At 42.8% G+C, this 15,758-nt stretch overlaps 1 protein-coding gene across 3 annotated transcripts in view; it reads right to left on the reverse strand.

Moving 5' to 3' along the window:
- The window catches only part of LOC311143215 (spectrin beta chain, non-erythrocytic 1-like), a 59,778-nt gene extending 44,271 nt beyond the window's left edge, over nucleotides 1-15,507 (reverse strand). For all 3 annotated transcript variants that reach the window (XM_084179017.1, XM_084179016.1, XM_084179018.1), the window contains exon 1: nucleotides 14,813-15,507. In XM_084179017.1, the coding sequence (XP_084035143.1) occupies nucleotides 14,813-14,921 (109 nt within the window). In that variant the 5' untranslated portion in view covers nucleotides 14,922-15,507. The remainder of the gene's footprint in view (nucleotides 1-14,812) is intronic.
- Between the last annotated feature and the right edge of the window lie 251 nt (nucleotides 15,508-15,758).

The raw sequence follows: 15,758 nt of genomic DNA on the forward strand, positions 1-15,758 counted from the left end.
GTACCGTATGCATGTGCAGGCGCATATTACATCATGATTACAAGGTGTCCCAATATCTTTTCCAACTGTCCCGTTATCTGGTTTTATTGTCCTTTCTAGAATGCCCTTCTAGCCAATCAGAAACGAGTATTCAACAATGCTGTGGTATAAAAGGAAATGATGCACGCGCTAGAATGCCCTTCAAGCCAATCAGAAACAAGTATTCAACAATGCAATGGTATAAATTATTTTATACTAATACAACTGCTGAGATAATGATTTTGTTTAACAAGTCATCTTTTTTTCTCTCAAAAAGATACGGGTCAAAATTATTGCCACCCCTGTTTTCAATACCGCACCTGCGAGGATAAAGGCACTGAGCCCTTTTCTAAAATATTTTATGGAGACTGGAGAACACAGGGGTTAAAGCAACAACAAAAATCCCATGACTGAAACTTGTCTAATGTAAGAAAGTCATGACCATAATGCTTTTGGGAAAAGAGAATCATTTTGTACATGTATTAAACTACGAATTTGACAAATTCCAGTCCCCTTGCTTAGGGGGTCCGGGGTCCTCCCTGGGAAAAAGTTTATGTAAAGGACTGAGAATCTCAGTTCTGGTGACTTTTTAAAACGACATTCTACTCCCAAATTAATTTAAATAAAATGATGTTGACACCATCAAAAATATAATTTCCAGCTCCAGAAATGGGCCCAATAACATATTGGTCAAAATGATGTACAATAATTTTAACATATTGGACCATGCATATAGCCTATGCATGGTCTATATTATCAGATGTGCTATTAGCAATAACCATTATCACCTGTAGCCCAACTGATGAAGCAAAGTGTCCATTTAAATGTACAGTGGGGAGAACAAGTATTTGATACACTGCCGATTTTGCAGGTTTTCCTACTTACAAAGCATGTAGAGGTCTGTAATTTTTATCATAGGTACACTTCAACTGTGAGAGACGGAATCTAAAACAAAAATCTAGAAAAATCACATTGTATGATTTTTAAGTAATTAATTTGCATTTTATTGCATGACATAAGTATTTGATCACCTACCAACCAGTAAGAATTCCGGCTCTCACAGACCTGTTAGTTTTTCTTTAAGAAGCCCTCCTCTTCTCCACTCATTACCTGTATTAACTGCACCTGTTTGAACTCGTTACCTGTATAAAAGACACCTGTCCACACACTCAATCAAACAGACTCCAACCTCTCCACAATGGCCAAGACCAGAGAGCTGTGTAAGGACATCAGGGATACAATTGTAGACCTGCACAAGGCTGGGATGGGCTACAGGACAATAGGCAAGCAGCTTGGTGAGAAGGCAACAACTGTTGGCGCAATTATTAGAAAATGGAAGAAGTTCAAGATGACGGTCAATCACCCTCGGTCTGGGGCTCCATGCAAGATCTCACCTCGTGGGGCATCAATGATCATGAGGAAGGTGAAGGATCAGCCCAGAACTACACGGCAGGACCTGGTCAATGACCTGAAGAGTGCTGGGACCACAGTCTCAAAGAAAACCATTAGTAACACACTACGCCGTCATGGATTAAAATCCTGCAGCGCACGCAAGGTCCCCCTGCTCAAGCCAGCGCATGTCCAGGCCCGTCTGAAGTTTGCCAATGACCATCTGGATGATCCAGAGGAGGAATGGGAGAAGGTCATGTGGTCTGATGAGACAAAAATAGAGCTTTTTGGTCTAAACTCCACTCGCCGTGTTTGGAGGAAGAAGAAGGATGAGTACAACCCCAAGAACACCATCCCAACCGTGAAGCATGGAGGTGGAAACATCATTCTTTGGGGATGCTTTTCTGCAAAGGGGACAGGACGACTGCATCGTATTGAGGGGAGGATGGATGGGGCCATGTATCGCAAGATCTTGTCCAACAACCTCCTTCCCTCAGTAAGAGCATTGAAGATGGGTCGTGGCTGGGTCTTCCAGCATGACAACGACCCGAAACACACAGCCAGGGCAACTAAGGAGTGGCTACGTAAGAAGCATCTCAAGGTCCTGGAGTGGCCTAGCCAGTCTCCAGACCTGAACGCAATAGAAAATCTTTGGAGGGAGCTGAAAGTCTGTATTGCCCAGCGACAGCCCCGAAACCTGAAGGATCTGGAGAAGGTCTGTATGGAGGAGTGGGCCAAAATCCCTGCTGCAGTGTGTGCAAACCTGGTCAAGACCTACAGGAAACGTATGATCTCTGTAATTGCAAACAAAGGTTTCTGTACCAAATATTAAGTTCTGCTTTTCTGATGTATCAAATACTTATGTCATGCAATAAAATGCAAATTAATTACTTAAAAATCATACAATGTGATTTTCTGGATTTTTGTTTTAGATTCCGTCTCTCACAGTTGAAGTGTACCTATGATAAAAAATTTGACCTCTACATGCTTTGTAAGTAGGAAAACCTGCAAAATCGGCAGTGTATCAAATACTTGTTCTCCCCACTGTACATAGCCTGAAGCATGTTTTTTTTTTTATCTGGCATAGAACACACAACAACAAGCCGACTGGGTAAATAGGTAACACCTGCAATTTCCATGTCAGACCGACCAGGTGAACGCTACAGTATGATCCCTTATTGATATCACTTGTTAAATCCACTTCAAATCAGTGTAGATGAAGGGGAGGAGATGGGTTCAATAAGGATTTTTAAGCCTTGAGACAATTGAGACATGGATTGTGTATGTTTGCCATTCAGAGGGTGAATGGGAAAGACAAAATATTTAAGTGCCTTTGAACAGGGTATGGTAGTAGGTGCCAGGCGCACCGGTTTGTGTCAAGAACTGAAACGCTGCTGGGTTTTTCACACTCAACAGTTCCCTGTGTGTATCAAGAATGGTCCACCACCCAAAGGACATCCAGCCAACTTGACACAACTGTGGGAAGCTTTGGAGTCAACATGGGCCAGCATCCTTGTGGAATGCTTTCGACACCTTTTAGAGTCCATGCCTGACGAATTCAGGCTGTTCCGAGGGCAAAATATATATTTTTATTGTCACAGTTAGGTGCAGTGAAATGTGTTATTTTACAGGGTGAGCCGTAGTAGGAAATTAGGGTTAAGCGCCTTGCTTAAGGGCACATCGACAGAGCCTTGTCGACTCAGGTATTCGAACCTGCAACCTTTGTTACTGACCCAATGCTCTAACTGCTAGGCTACCTGCCGCCCTATTAGGAAGGTGTTCTTAATGTTTTGTACACTCTGTATTTCATAGAACAGACATGCTTCTGTCTGTATCTCCAAACCAGCCCGCCCCCTCTACTGATCTCAACAACGACCTCTCCAGAATTAATATAACAGAAATCCGAGGTCTTTAACCCCTGAGAATACATTTGGAGGGATCTTGAGTTAGACCATTCTTCCAAACAGAAGGATCCTTGATATCCTTCATCTGCGCATATTAGGGGTGTGCCTACCTGGCCATACTTATATTCGTAATCGTATCCGTAGATTGACAGTTGATAGTCGGATTGGATCGGAAAACACCATAGTGTTTTAATATGCCTAAGTAGGCTAGATGTTGGCAAAATACTGCACGTTCATAGACCAAAAAAGCTGCAGAATAGGAGCAGCGCGCAAAGTGTGTGTGTGTGTGTGTGTGTGTGTGTGTGTGTGTGTGTGTGTGTGTGTGAGAGACCGTGTCATCAACTTGCAGCTGGCAGACAAGTTTGCTGTCACTGAGTCAGAATGCGCATCAGCAATTCATATTTTTTACCCTACACTCGGCCCGCGTGTTAAATGCTATGCACATTGATACCTTGTAGCAAACGTCCTCAGCATTTTATTTATCATAGTAGCAGGCTAACTGGAGCCAGCAGCAATCTAAATGATCCGACCGAAAACATGCAAGGATAAGTGATCGGGTGAATGAAGCAAAGCGAGTGGACGGAGAAATACAGCTTTGCTCTATCCAATCAGATCAGCAGGGTTAACGTACAGCCCACCCTTCTCTATACACACAGGCAAACTAGCCAGTTGAGTTACTTTGAACACGTAGCACCTCGCACTTGATTGAAAGATGCGCGCTGGCACCTGATTATTATTTAATTTTTTATCACGATAAACAAAAAACTACTGATCAAAACGATACTCGTTTTGTCCGACTACTCGGCACAGCCCTAGCGCATATACAGTAGGCTGCACACTTCAATTCAAACCACAGGTTTTCAAATGGGGTTCAAGTCCGGAGACAGAGATGGCCATTGAAAAATGTTGATTTTGTGGTCAATTAACCATTTCTTTGTGGATTTTGATTTGTGATTGGGGTTATTGTCTTGCTGGAAGATCCACTTGTGGCCAAGTTCCAGCCTCCTGGCAGAGGCAACCTGGTTTTCGCCTAAAATGTCCTGGTACTAGGTAAAGTTCATGATCCCATTGACCAAAATTGCCTCATAACATCAAAGATCCACCACCATATTTTACAGTAGGTATGGGGTTATTTTCTGCTTATGCATCCTTATGTCGACGCCAAAGAGCGTTATTTAAATGTTTTGCTCATCTTTGTCAAGGGTGACAATCATTTTTGACCTGAATGTATATAGAAATTCGTCATGCATGATGACACCAACACACAGGTGTCTAGTATCTCTCACTTCCTTATCTAACAGATGTAACCATCATTATAATATTTTGTCATTGGAAAGTATTTTAATTCTACACCTATAAAAACATGGAATGTTACACAAAAAAAGAAAGGCTGTGAAGTGGAAACACGTTTGAAAATGCAAAGTTAGGTTGAGCAACGGTTTGGTTCGCATAACCCAGGGGTGTCAAACGTCCGGCCCGCGGGCCGGATCAGGCCCGCAAACTGGTTTAATCCGGCCCGCGAGATGATTTTGAAAAAAAAAAAAAAAAAAAACAATGTAATAATAATTTTGTAAAGTATAAAAATGCGCTGCAATTTTTCTATAAAATAAACTGCTGTTCCAATTGCGTCCACTGGATGGCGCAATAGCAATTGTGTTAAGCAAGCAAACTGTTTATACCGGGGCAGAGCAAGTAGGTCAAGCACGTGCAGCCAATGAGCTACTTTGTTTTGCCCGCGATATTTATTACGACTTCTACTTTTAACATTATGTGCTTTGGCACCCTCATTGCCCCAATATGTCTCTGTCAAAAAAGAGAAAAGTGGACGCAGAGTGCAGAGTGTTCCAAGAAAAATTGTCATCCAATTTATGCTGAAAGAATATAACCTTCGTCGCCACTATGTGAGTCTTCATGCCGACAAATATGACAACTTTCAAGGACAGTGGAGATGAGAGAAGGTGAATGAACTGTTGGCGGGTCTGAAGAAACAGCAGTCTGTGTTTACTCACAGCCGAGACATCAGTGACGCTGCAGTGAAAGCTAGCTACCTCATTGCTAATGAAATCGCAGTGGCTTCAAAACCATTTAGTGAGGGTGAATTTGTAAAAACATGCATGATGAAGGCAGCGGAGATTGTGTGCCCTGAAAAGCGGCAGGCTTTTGCAAATATCAGCCTGACAAGAAACACAGTTGCAGACAGGATTTCCGATCTTTCAGTGGATTTGGACAGCCAGTTGAAGCAAAAAGTAAAGTCATTTATTGCGTTTTCGGTTGCAATTGATGAAAGCACGGACATTACAGATGTTGCACAACTGGCCATTTTCATCCGCGGAGTTGATGACACATTGACCGTCACCGAGGAGTTCGTGGAGTTGGTGCCGATGACAGATACAACGACAGCAGCTGATATTTTTACCGCACTCGTCGGCGCGCTGGACAGGGTCGGAGTGGACTGGTCCCGCGCTGTCAGCCTGGCTACAGATGGTGCGCCCTCAATGATCGGGAAAAAAGCAGGCGTTGTGACAAAGTTCAGAGAGAAAGTGCAATCTGCAAATGGAGGACGTGATTTTTTGACTTTTCACTGTATTTTGCACCAGGAGGCTTTGTGTTGCAAGTCATTAAAGATGGATAACGTCATGAAGGTGGTCATCCAAACTGTTAATTTCATCCGATCCAGAAGCCTGAATCACCGTCAGTTTGACAGCCTTCTCAGAGAGAAAGACCACATCTATGGCCTGCCATACCACACTGAGGTAAGATGGTTAAGCCGAGGTGCTGTGCTGAGGCGTTTCTTTGATTTACGAGAAGAAATTGAACAGTTCATGGAAGAAAAGGGCAAACCAGTGTTAGAATTTCATTCCGCAGAATGGATGCAGGACCTTGCATTTATGGTGGATGTTACAGAGCACCTGAATAACTTGAACAAACAGCTGCAAGGGCGCAACAAAGTTGTCACGCAGTATTATGACAGCATACGTTCTTTCAAGTTGAAGCTGTCATTGTGGGAGACGCAACTTGCCGGTGGTGATGCAGCTCACTTCCCCTGTCTGAAAAATGTGTGCGCGACCCAACATGTGGCAGACATGAAGCGGTTCAAAGATAAAATAACGGGACTGTTACGGGAGTTTGAGCAATGCTTTCAGATTTATGTTTATATGTTTTTATGTTGATGTGCTATTGTTTTTAATTGATTTTATTTTATTTGTATATTTAACCTATTCTTGACTCTGTGGTTCTTGCACTTGTTTGGGGAACAGGATTTCATTATTTTTATCTACATTTCTGCCTGAGAAATGACACCCTGATATAGTTCTGTGATCTGTGAAACAGTTCTGTTAATCACTGAGGCATTGTGTGTTTGTGTGTTCTTTTTCTTTAGAATTTTCAAATAAACTTGACGTGTTTTATGATTAATAGTGATGTTGTGCTTGTACTATTTTGGACACACTGTCCTCAGGCTCCAGCTTTATGTTGTATGTTGATCGTATTAAAACAAAGAAAACAATCTGAAGTTGTTGTTTTTAAGTTATATATACCATGATTTTTCCGGTCCGGCCCACTTGGGAATAGATTTTCCTCCGTGTGGCCCCTGAGCTAAAATGAGTTTGACACCCCTGGCATAACCAGTTAAGAATACAATTGGGATTGAGAGTTACCCTTTAAAAAAAACTGTACAATGTTCTCTCTGCCCCATGACAAAATGTGTAAAATTGCAGAAAATTAGCTTTAAAACTGCAAAATGCTGTCTGCTGCCAAGAGGGCCGCTAAAACCGGCCACTACCCATTTGAAAATGATGTTTTATTAGCTGCTTCATCACAGCAGTTGCATGTTCAATAATAGGCTATAGCAGTTTGACTGTAAGAAGATAGGCTTGCTATTGTTGAATGTTTTCATTAAGCTTTTAATGAAAAATGTCAGTTCATTATATGCATGCATGCATATAGTATTTTCTGTTGTTCACGTCATTTTACTGTTTGTTGACCGGTTAATGTGATTTGGTTAGTCGGCAGCAAAATTGACTGAAATTTGCATCCCACAAAGATGTCAGAGCAAATGCAGGTTAGACCACACACACCACTACCCACAGCCACCACTACCCACAGCTTCAGAGGGAAACACACAGCTTCCACACAGGCGACACCAAAACATAGAGTCTCTGAGCAAGACCGATGTGGCCATGGCATTGGTTGTAACAAATCCAAAAGCCATTGAATTGGTACAGGGGATCAATTCAACAGATGGCATGTTTCTTCAGCAACCATTTATAGTAGCCCGTCAGTACAGTGCTACATCTTTGTTAGCCACAGCTCACCTGTCCTCTGTGGGTTAGCCAAGGACAGCACAGCAAGATGGCTGCTGTCATATTTATCCTACTAGGGCAAGGACTGCTCCTGACATGACAGCAGACTAAAAGATGTCTGCAGAAGGATAGCGAGCTGAAGGACAAACACAGGACACAAACATGCACACTTCCTTTCCTCTACAATAACACCACCGCCCAAACAGCTGAAGACTTCAGAGAGTAGGGCTGAGATGTGACCCAGCCCTCAGTGCTGCTCCACCACAGACTAGCCACGTGTGACGCCGGTTATTTTGTATTCTTTACAGCTTGTGGACACAGGCATAAAAACAAATGGAGTGTGTCGCCTGATCTGGTGCCAGCTCTATCCATGTAAACACCAATAAATACACTGAAAGAGAGAAACAGAAAGAGCCATTTAGAGTAAAAGAGAAAACTTTTGACTTCTATCAGTGGGTAACCCGGTAACATATGGATGGGTCTCTAAGCCTGCCTCTCGCTGACTGTGGAAGGTGGAGGTATGGACCCTGCCCAGGTCAAGGCCTCTCTCGCTCTCTGCCATGTGCAGCTGCTCCGGGGAAAAGAGGGGATGGAGGTTGAGCAGACACGCCTCAGTCATAACATCTGGACACAGAATGGGCATCAACAGGCAGGCAGCAGCTAATATCCCTCAAGACCCCAAAACTGTACTCTTCTGCTACTTTCCCAAGTAGGAACTGTAAATAAAAATACAAATTGTCAACAAAAGCGTCCTTGTTAAGGTATCATATGTGTGTGTAGGGTAAATCCCAACCTTGGAAATGTGAGTCTAAGCTGGAAGCCTCTAGGACTAGAAGGTTTAGTAATCGAGAGTTAGGCCTACTATAGAGCCTGCTACTACACCGGTAATGTGACCAAAAAATGGGAAATGGATCTCCTCACGTGTCTATTCACTTCTTAAATAAAGTAAAGGAACAAAATGCTGAGGAAATGGATCCCAAGCGTGTCAATGACCTGAGGAAGGAAGACTGGACCAAGTCTTACACCTACTCCACAGGGCTCCAACACTCCAAATGGGCACAATCACTATTGGGTGACAACAACTTGATCTGTATCAAAATTAGAATTACACTACTACAGTGCAACAGGTTGTCTGTGAACAAAGTAAGCCACAATGGCTACTCTATGCCCTACCAACTAGGGATGTGACAAATCGACAATTTTGTAAAACATTTAAAATACCATATTTTTTTGTTTTTCCGTTAAAACAATAAGAACATTTAGAAAATTCTATGTGATTCTGTGAATTGATTCCTCGATTCTTGCGTGTCAACTCCCACTTCTATTTCAAGATTAGATTCCGCTAAGATTCAGTATTTTTGCTACGGAGGAGACTGATTAGTTGCCGTACTTCTGAGAACAAACACACTAGCAACGGTTTGGGATTTTCTTAACGTTAAGGATCCCAATTAAACCCCTACTACCAACTTCAATTATGCTAAGGAAGCCAATCCGAATTGAAGAAGATTTTTAAAAAACCTGCCCCTGTGCTGTGACCCTTGGTTTGCCTGCTGTTTTTACTTAGTCAAATCTGCATACTGGACCATGCTATCAGTTTAACCCCCTAGAGTTGATGTCCGTGGCCATTAATTAGCATAATAAAACAATCTGTCAGTTTAAGCTATAGATTTTTTGCATTGGATAAGTCTCAATCCACTACATTTCGCACTTCCGCATCTCCGGTGAAAGGAGGCAGCACTAGAGCGGTGTTTGTTAGACCATGAGACATCCCAAAAATCGGTCTTCTCGCAAAAACGTATGTAGCATCCGAACGGTTTGGCCTACAAACTATTATGACTCCTCTATGGAAAGATGACTCTCACAAACACGTACAGGTTGTTTTGCTCTAGGATGCCCACAAGCCTCACAAGACTTGTCTGAAGGTGCCCCGGTACCAGTTTTAAAAAATGAATGGAGATCGATCAGGAAAGTAAACTTTCTTATATCTCTCAGATATAGGCCAGATACTTATTCAGAATTGTTTTTAGATTATTTTTTGGGGGGGACTGTTGATCCATGTAGTGAATCACTTTTTCAATGCGTTTGTATGGGCTACTAGCAGTATAGCTAAATTCAATGTTTCATCAAATTATTTTTGTAATATATTTTTTTATACTTCAAGGGGTCTTAAAATTCCAAATCAAATAGCTAAATGATCCTTGGTATGACCTTAAAACACCCCCCCCCCCCACACACCAGATTTAGACAGGGCTTAGACTCTAGGGGGTTAACCATTACATTCTACCCTACAGGAACTAGCATACCGCTATTATCTTATATTGCACTCAAAGACCATTGGAATGGCCCTTATCACCCGTCTAAGAAACTGACACTCTGATTTCACGTATCTGGTCAACAGCTGAGCAGATGAGGTTAAGCCTAATCAATGGTTTTCAAGGATGGTATACACGTCCAATGAAATGCATATTTACTGGTTCCTTCTCGACAACGAAACAATAAGAAATTATAAAAGATAAGAATATGAACATAAAATGGCTCAGTAGAATAGAAGAAACATTTTTGCATAAGTATAATACAGGAAGGCACAAATTATAGTCCAATATTTACACATGTTTTGAGGAAGGGGGATTGAGGGGCAAGTGGTTAAATTGTACAGTATTTAGCAATAATAATAAGAGTCTGGTAGCAGCAGTTTTTGTGTGTGTAGAATTAATGAATGAATGAGTGTGTGTGTGGTGAATCAGAGCAGGTGGTCAGTCCAGTTCAAGTGTTCAGCAGTCTGATGGCTTATAGATAGAAACAGTCTCTGAGCCTGTTGGTATCAGACCTCATGCTCCGATACCGTCTGCCTGACGTGTGGCTCATTTGTGTTTAAAATCAGGTAGGCTAGCTCCAGTCTATATTAGCGTGTGCTGTTGTTGATCTCATTCTGAAAACTCTGTCTGGTACCAAATCTGTCACATTATATCTTTTGATAAGCCCCCGAAAACAACAGATGTGTCTTGGTGTCTAAAATGGTTGAGTGTTCATGTTATTTTTCTTCTGCTTGAATAGTCACTCTACTAATGGCTATTGAGCTGTCCCTCCTAAAGCACACATCACATCAGTGTTACTCAGACAGAAGTGCAGGCAGAGGTGACTGGCACAAGGGATAGTGACCCTTTGCACCCGAACACACTACCTAACCAATTTCACCATGCCTATCACCATGGCAACATGTGATAGACAGTGATGATTGATTGTATCATTAAGCCTGTGTGTTTGTGTTGAACCATTCGATCACCAGACTGGCATCTCCAGTTGAACAGAGCTAATGGCTGACTTTATTTTATTCATTTTATTTTTATTTCACCTTTCTTTAACCAGGTAAGCCAGTTGAGAACAAGTTCTCATTTACAACTGCGACCTGGCCAAGATAAAGCAAAGCAGTGCGATAAAAACAACAACACAGAGTTACATATGGAATAAACAAAACGTACAGTCAATAACACAATAGAAAATCTATATACAGTGTGTGCAAATGTAGTAAGTTATGGAGGTAAGGCAATAAATAGGCCATAGTGCAAAATAATTACAATTTAGTATTAACACTGGAGTGATAGATGTGCAGAAGATGATGTGCAAATAGAGATACTGGGGTGCAAATTAGCAAAATAAATAACAATATGGGGATGAGGTAGTTGGGTAAGCTGTGTACAGGTGCAGTGATCGGTAAGCTGCTCTGACAACTGACTTACTGCTGGTTACAGTACGGCTTTGAAGTGGATGATTTTGTTTGCCAAGTAAAGAAGTGTTTGCCATGTAAATTGTTATTTTGAACAAACAGTTAACCTGATTTGTACTGTACTGTGGTGAGTGGGACAGCATTCCCCCAAGAAACAACAACAAATAGGGCCCTATAAAAATCAGGTACATTTTTTACCTGATTCCGTTTTCTCCTTTTGTATAGAAAAACAACAACATTTGAGGTTCTAAGTCCACAACAATGCTTAAACCACATCAGCAGACCACTTTTGAGATCTGGGAAAAATCGAAGAAGTCTAGAAGTGTAGTTACACTTTAATGCAAATTTGCACCAACAAGAGACTGTTGTTTGGTTAGCGATGTTTCTGTAGTGCTCATGTGACTGCAGAGTTTGCAAGAACAAATAGCCACTGGATTGATGCAAATAATCATGACATCATTCTGCCAGGTAAGCATAGGCTACTTTGTTGTTAACATTTCATTAAGAAGGTTTTTACCAGAAGAAGGTTATCATTAGCATCATCGCTAACAGTTACACAGTGTACAGATACACATGCATCGCGCACACACACACACACACACACACACCTAACGTAGCAGGTGTAAAATAAATGACTGAAACTACATCCTCTACATACTGGTCTTGACGAGAAAGAAAAAAAACTGTAGAGCGAGGTTCCTCTCTGCACTGTTCAATAAATCCAGTAAATGTGGAGAAGGAGTTAAGATGTTCCCCTGAAAACCAGAACATCTGGTTGTTGGGGACCCAGCAGAGGCTACACACACACAGATAGGGGCATTCCTGTGCCGTTTCAGAAAGCTGCAGGAAAATATGAATCACAGATGCATTTTGTTCATGTCTTATGAGTAACTTGGGCAAATTAATGAATTTTCTAATAAGTTCAATACATTTAGTTGATTTCCTACATTTTTGAATATTTTCGAATTCCGTTTTAATGTCAGGATTCCGTGATTCCTTCTGCAAAGCTGATTTCATAGGGCCCTAAACAATCCCACAGCAACAGTACCTTCAACCTGCCACCGTTACACATTCACCCAGTGGTGGTGGTTTATTCTTTACCATGTTGAGTATGTTATGCCAATGGGAAAAAAGGTCAAGACATGTAACTGATCTCCAAACAGCAGTTGGAGGCTCCGTTAACAATTTGAGATAAAGAAACGTGTGTGTTTATATGTACCCTGCTACATTGGCTAACGGCGAGGGTGCCACAAAGAAGTCTCAAATGAATGGCTAATCAGGAGAAGGCTATCACTGGTTAGAACATTCCTGTCCTGTGTGACCTATGGCCTACTGATTACCATGTTCAAACCAAACACACAGCCTGAGGGACGGTGACACCGCAAGAATGAGGAAACGTCCCATTTATTTATCATACTAACCCCTCACTTCAGTGACGCCTTACTCATACGATACCTGTATGTTTAGAGGTGTCACTATAATATATCAGTATGGTCTTATCACACTGCTGCGGTCCCAGCAGACAGGCCGGTTTCCTGTCCTCAGTCAGAGAAGAACAGAGGCAGAGAGAAGAAGTGCAGTCAGACCGGAATGACTAGTGTGGTGGCTAAGTGTGTCTCTACAGGGGGTGGGTGGTGGCGATGACAGGAACACACGCACACAGACAGGACTGCTGAGGTGGGATAGGGAGGCAGAGTGGGAAGGATCGGGACAAGGCAGAAAACCCATTCATTCAACTTGTCAGAAAGACAGGGGTGGCTGATCAGCCTTGCTATAGGCCTATACTGTAGGCTACTCTGTTAAGAGAATAAATGTTTGTCAACACTTGACTTAAACGCTGTCATCTCATATCTTTGGATATGTGAGTGAAGTGAATGTGAGCAGTATGTGAGTGATGTGTACATCTCGTCTGGCATCAGTAGATGGAGCTTCTGTTTTGAGATTAGATGATTGATAAGGTCAGACTAAGGCAGATTTGAGACTTTACACAAGCCATCTGAAAAAGAGTACCTGCTAAGTGCAGAGCTACCACTCCTTAACTCTGAACTTCACACTGATTGGTGGGATTTAGGCTCTCTTTTCAAGTGGAGGGACATGTAAGATAGTATAACCCCACCATGAACTACATAGCTATTTTATCTCCAAGTCATTGTGTAGCCCCTGTATCTACAGCTTAGCTTGGGTACGTCAGCCCCTACCAGCAGATGTAATGAGTGTGTCACAGACATACACACCAACAAAAAAAATACTTTCTTTGAACACATGGGAAGCTAACAGATAGGATCTCAAGTGAGGGGTTTATCATGGACAAAAGATCCTACTGGCTGGTAAAAGGGAGGGGGTGAGCTCAGACAGACACACAGGACTGAACTGTGGAGGGAGGAGGTCAAGGAGGTTATGACACCCTGGGGGATTTAAAGGAGTAAAATAAACTGAAACCCTGCCCGTCTGCCTTTGTGACACTGGACAGATTGCCCAATCCAGGAGGTGAAATATCATTAGAACGCACAAAGAATTTCAAACATGTAGGGTGTGTGGACTTGCCCCACAAGTCAACTCTTTGAAAATGCTCTATTCCAGACAACGTTTCTTAAATCTTTAAGACAGCGAGGAGGCAGAGAAAACTGATGAAGCATAGTGCTCTTTAGTGATAACTTCATTGACTGACTGCATAACACTTCTGCTAATCTTACCCTGGCTAATGGCCGATGCTAGGGAGGTGTGCAGCTAAAAGAAGCCAGGCACACCTGGTCACACACACAACCCAGATAGACAAAATCAACAAAGAAAATACACAGTAATGCATACCTACACTGCTCCTTACCGCTAGTCTTCTACAGTACCGCAACCCTATTATGGCCCTATTGAAAAAGGGGAATAACAGATCTACTTAAGGGGATGCCCCATGGAATGAATCATTTCTGGGTAAAGATGTAAAACCTTTACCATGAAAAATTGAAACCAGCTATTGGGTTGTATTTGTCTGACTATCTTCCTTACTATGGCAACAGTGACTTCCGTGCCCAGGACCTCGCATGGCTTAGGCCACTGACGAAGGCCTGTAATTGGATATGGAGGGCCAGGTGGCCTGGTGATCAGTTGGAGCTGATCTGTCGGTCAGCCAGTCAGTGTCTCTAACTCCCCTGAACAGGCCAGACCTGGGACAGGAGCCTGGAGCTACACAGACCCCTGCGCTACACTCTGAAACACAGCCCGCACAAACGGAGACAATGTGTGGGGCCAGAGGTGACCACGCACACCAGGAATAAATCAAAAAAAGCTTTTCGGGGACTAATTTCTTCCTTCTCAGTATCTCTGAACTGGGGAATATTGGATGGACTTTCTGCAACAGCCCAACATAACATATATTACATCAGGAGCCAAAAAGCTCTAAAGATATTTTCTATTCTTATTCCATTGTTAATCCAGCCTCCCTGCCAGGGCAGCACAGCGCCAGACTATTAGTTAGCTCTTACCTTGCAGTTGTTTGAACCTCCCCTCCAGGATGTTGGAGTACTGCACCTGGTTAACAAACGCCGCCGGGGAGAGACAGGGCTCCCTGTCTCGCTGGTGGTCCAACTCCATGTTGGAGCGCTCGCTCGCTCTCTCAGCCTAAATCACCTCAGGTATGGAGCGCTGCAGTGTGCCTGGGCCAGTGGACACTCCAGCATAGCACAGGGCCAGCAGGGCTGTCCCCAGGACAGGAGCTACCTATAGATTCTACTAAAGAAGCTACAGGTTTTAGTTGAAGAAAATTCTGTAAGATCCAAAATGTGCTTTTTATGGATAGTTTTCCCTCGTAAAATCCCAGTCCTTCTCCTCTAGCAGAATTTATGAGCAGAGCTCGCCATGCTATCCTCCACTTAAAAAAAAATTCCTCCTGTGTTTTCTCTCCCCCTTTCACTTATGCAGGGGTGAAGAAGTTTTTCAACAAAACTAAGAACAAAATGTTATATTTTCTTTTCTTTCACCTCTTCTGGAATCTGTGCCACACGCCTTGTCTCTGAGCAACGTAGAAACCTTTAGAGCAGTAGAAGTTGTCTTCACATTCACACTCGCACCCACCCTCAAATGAACACTGGCTCTTCCCTACAAACTTTGAGCGTGCATTCAGCCTCACACACACACTACACACACCTTGTTTGAGCACAGCAGGAGAACTGGCTGTGGTCGATTGGCTGTGTAAACAGAGCCTGCTGCTCTCTGAAAGCTGGGGCATTTGCCTAAGGTGTGTTTTAGGGAGGAGCCTGAGAGAAGGGGGGGGGGGGGTGGAGAAGTGGAGAGGTGGACTTAACCATTCTGCAACGTACAGTAGGGAGAGGCAGAAGATGGATCATTCCAATCCTTTAAAATGCCATGGTGGTAGTGTAGGAGGTGTGGTCAGCCAGTGAGGTGTCACACAAGCCAGCTAATACTGTTCTT

Source organism: Coregonus lavaretus, assembly GCF_964263955.1.
Source record: "Coregonus lavaretus genome assembly, chromosome: 15".
Taxonomy (NCBI): domain Eukaryota; kingdom Metazoa; phylum Chordata; class Actinopteri; order Salmoniformes; family Salmonidae; genus Coregonus; species Coregonus lavaretus.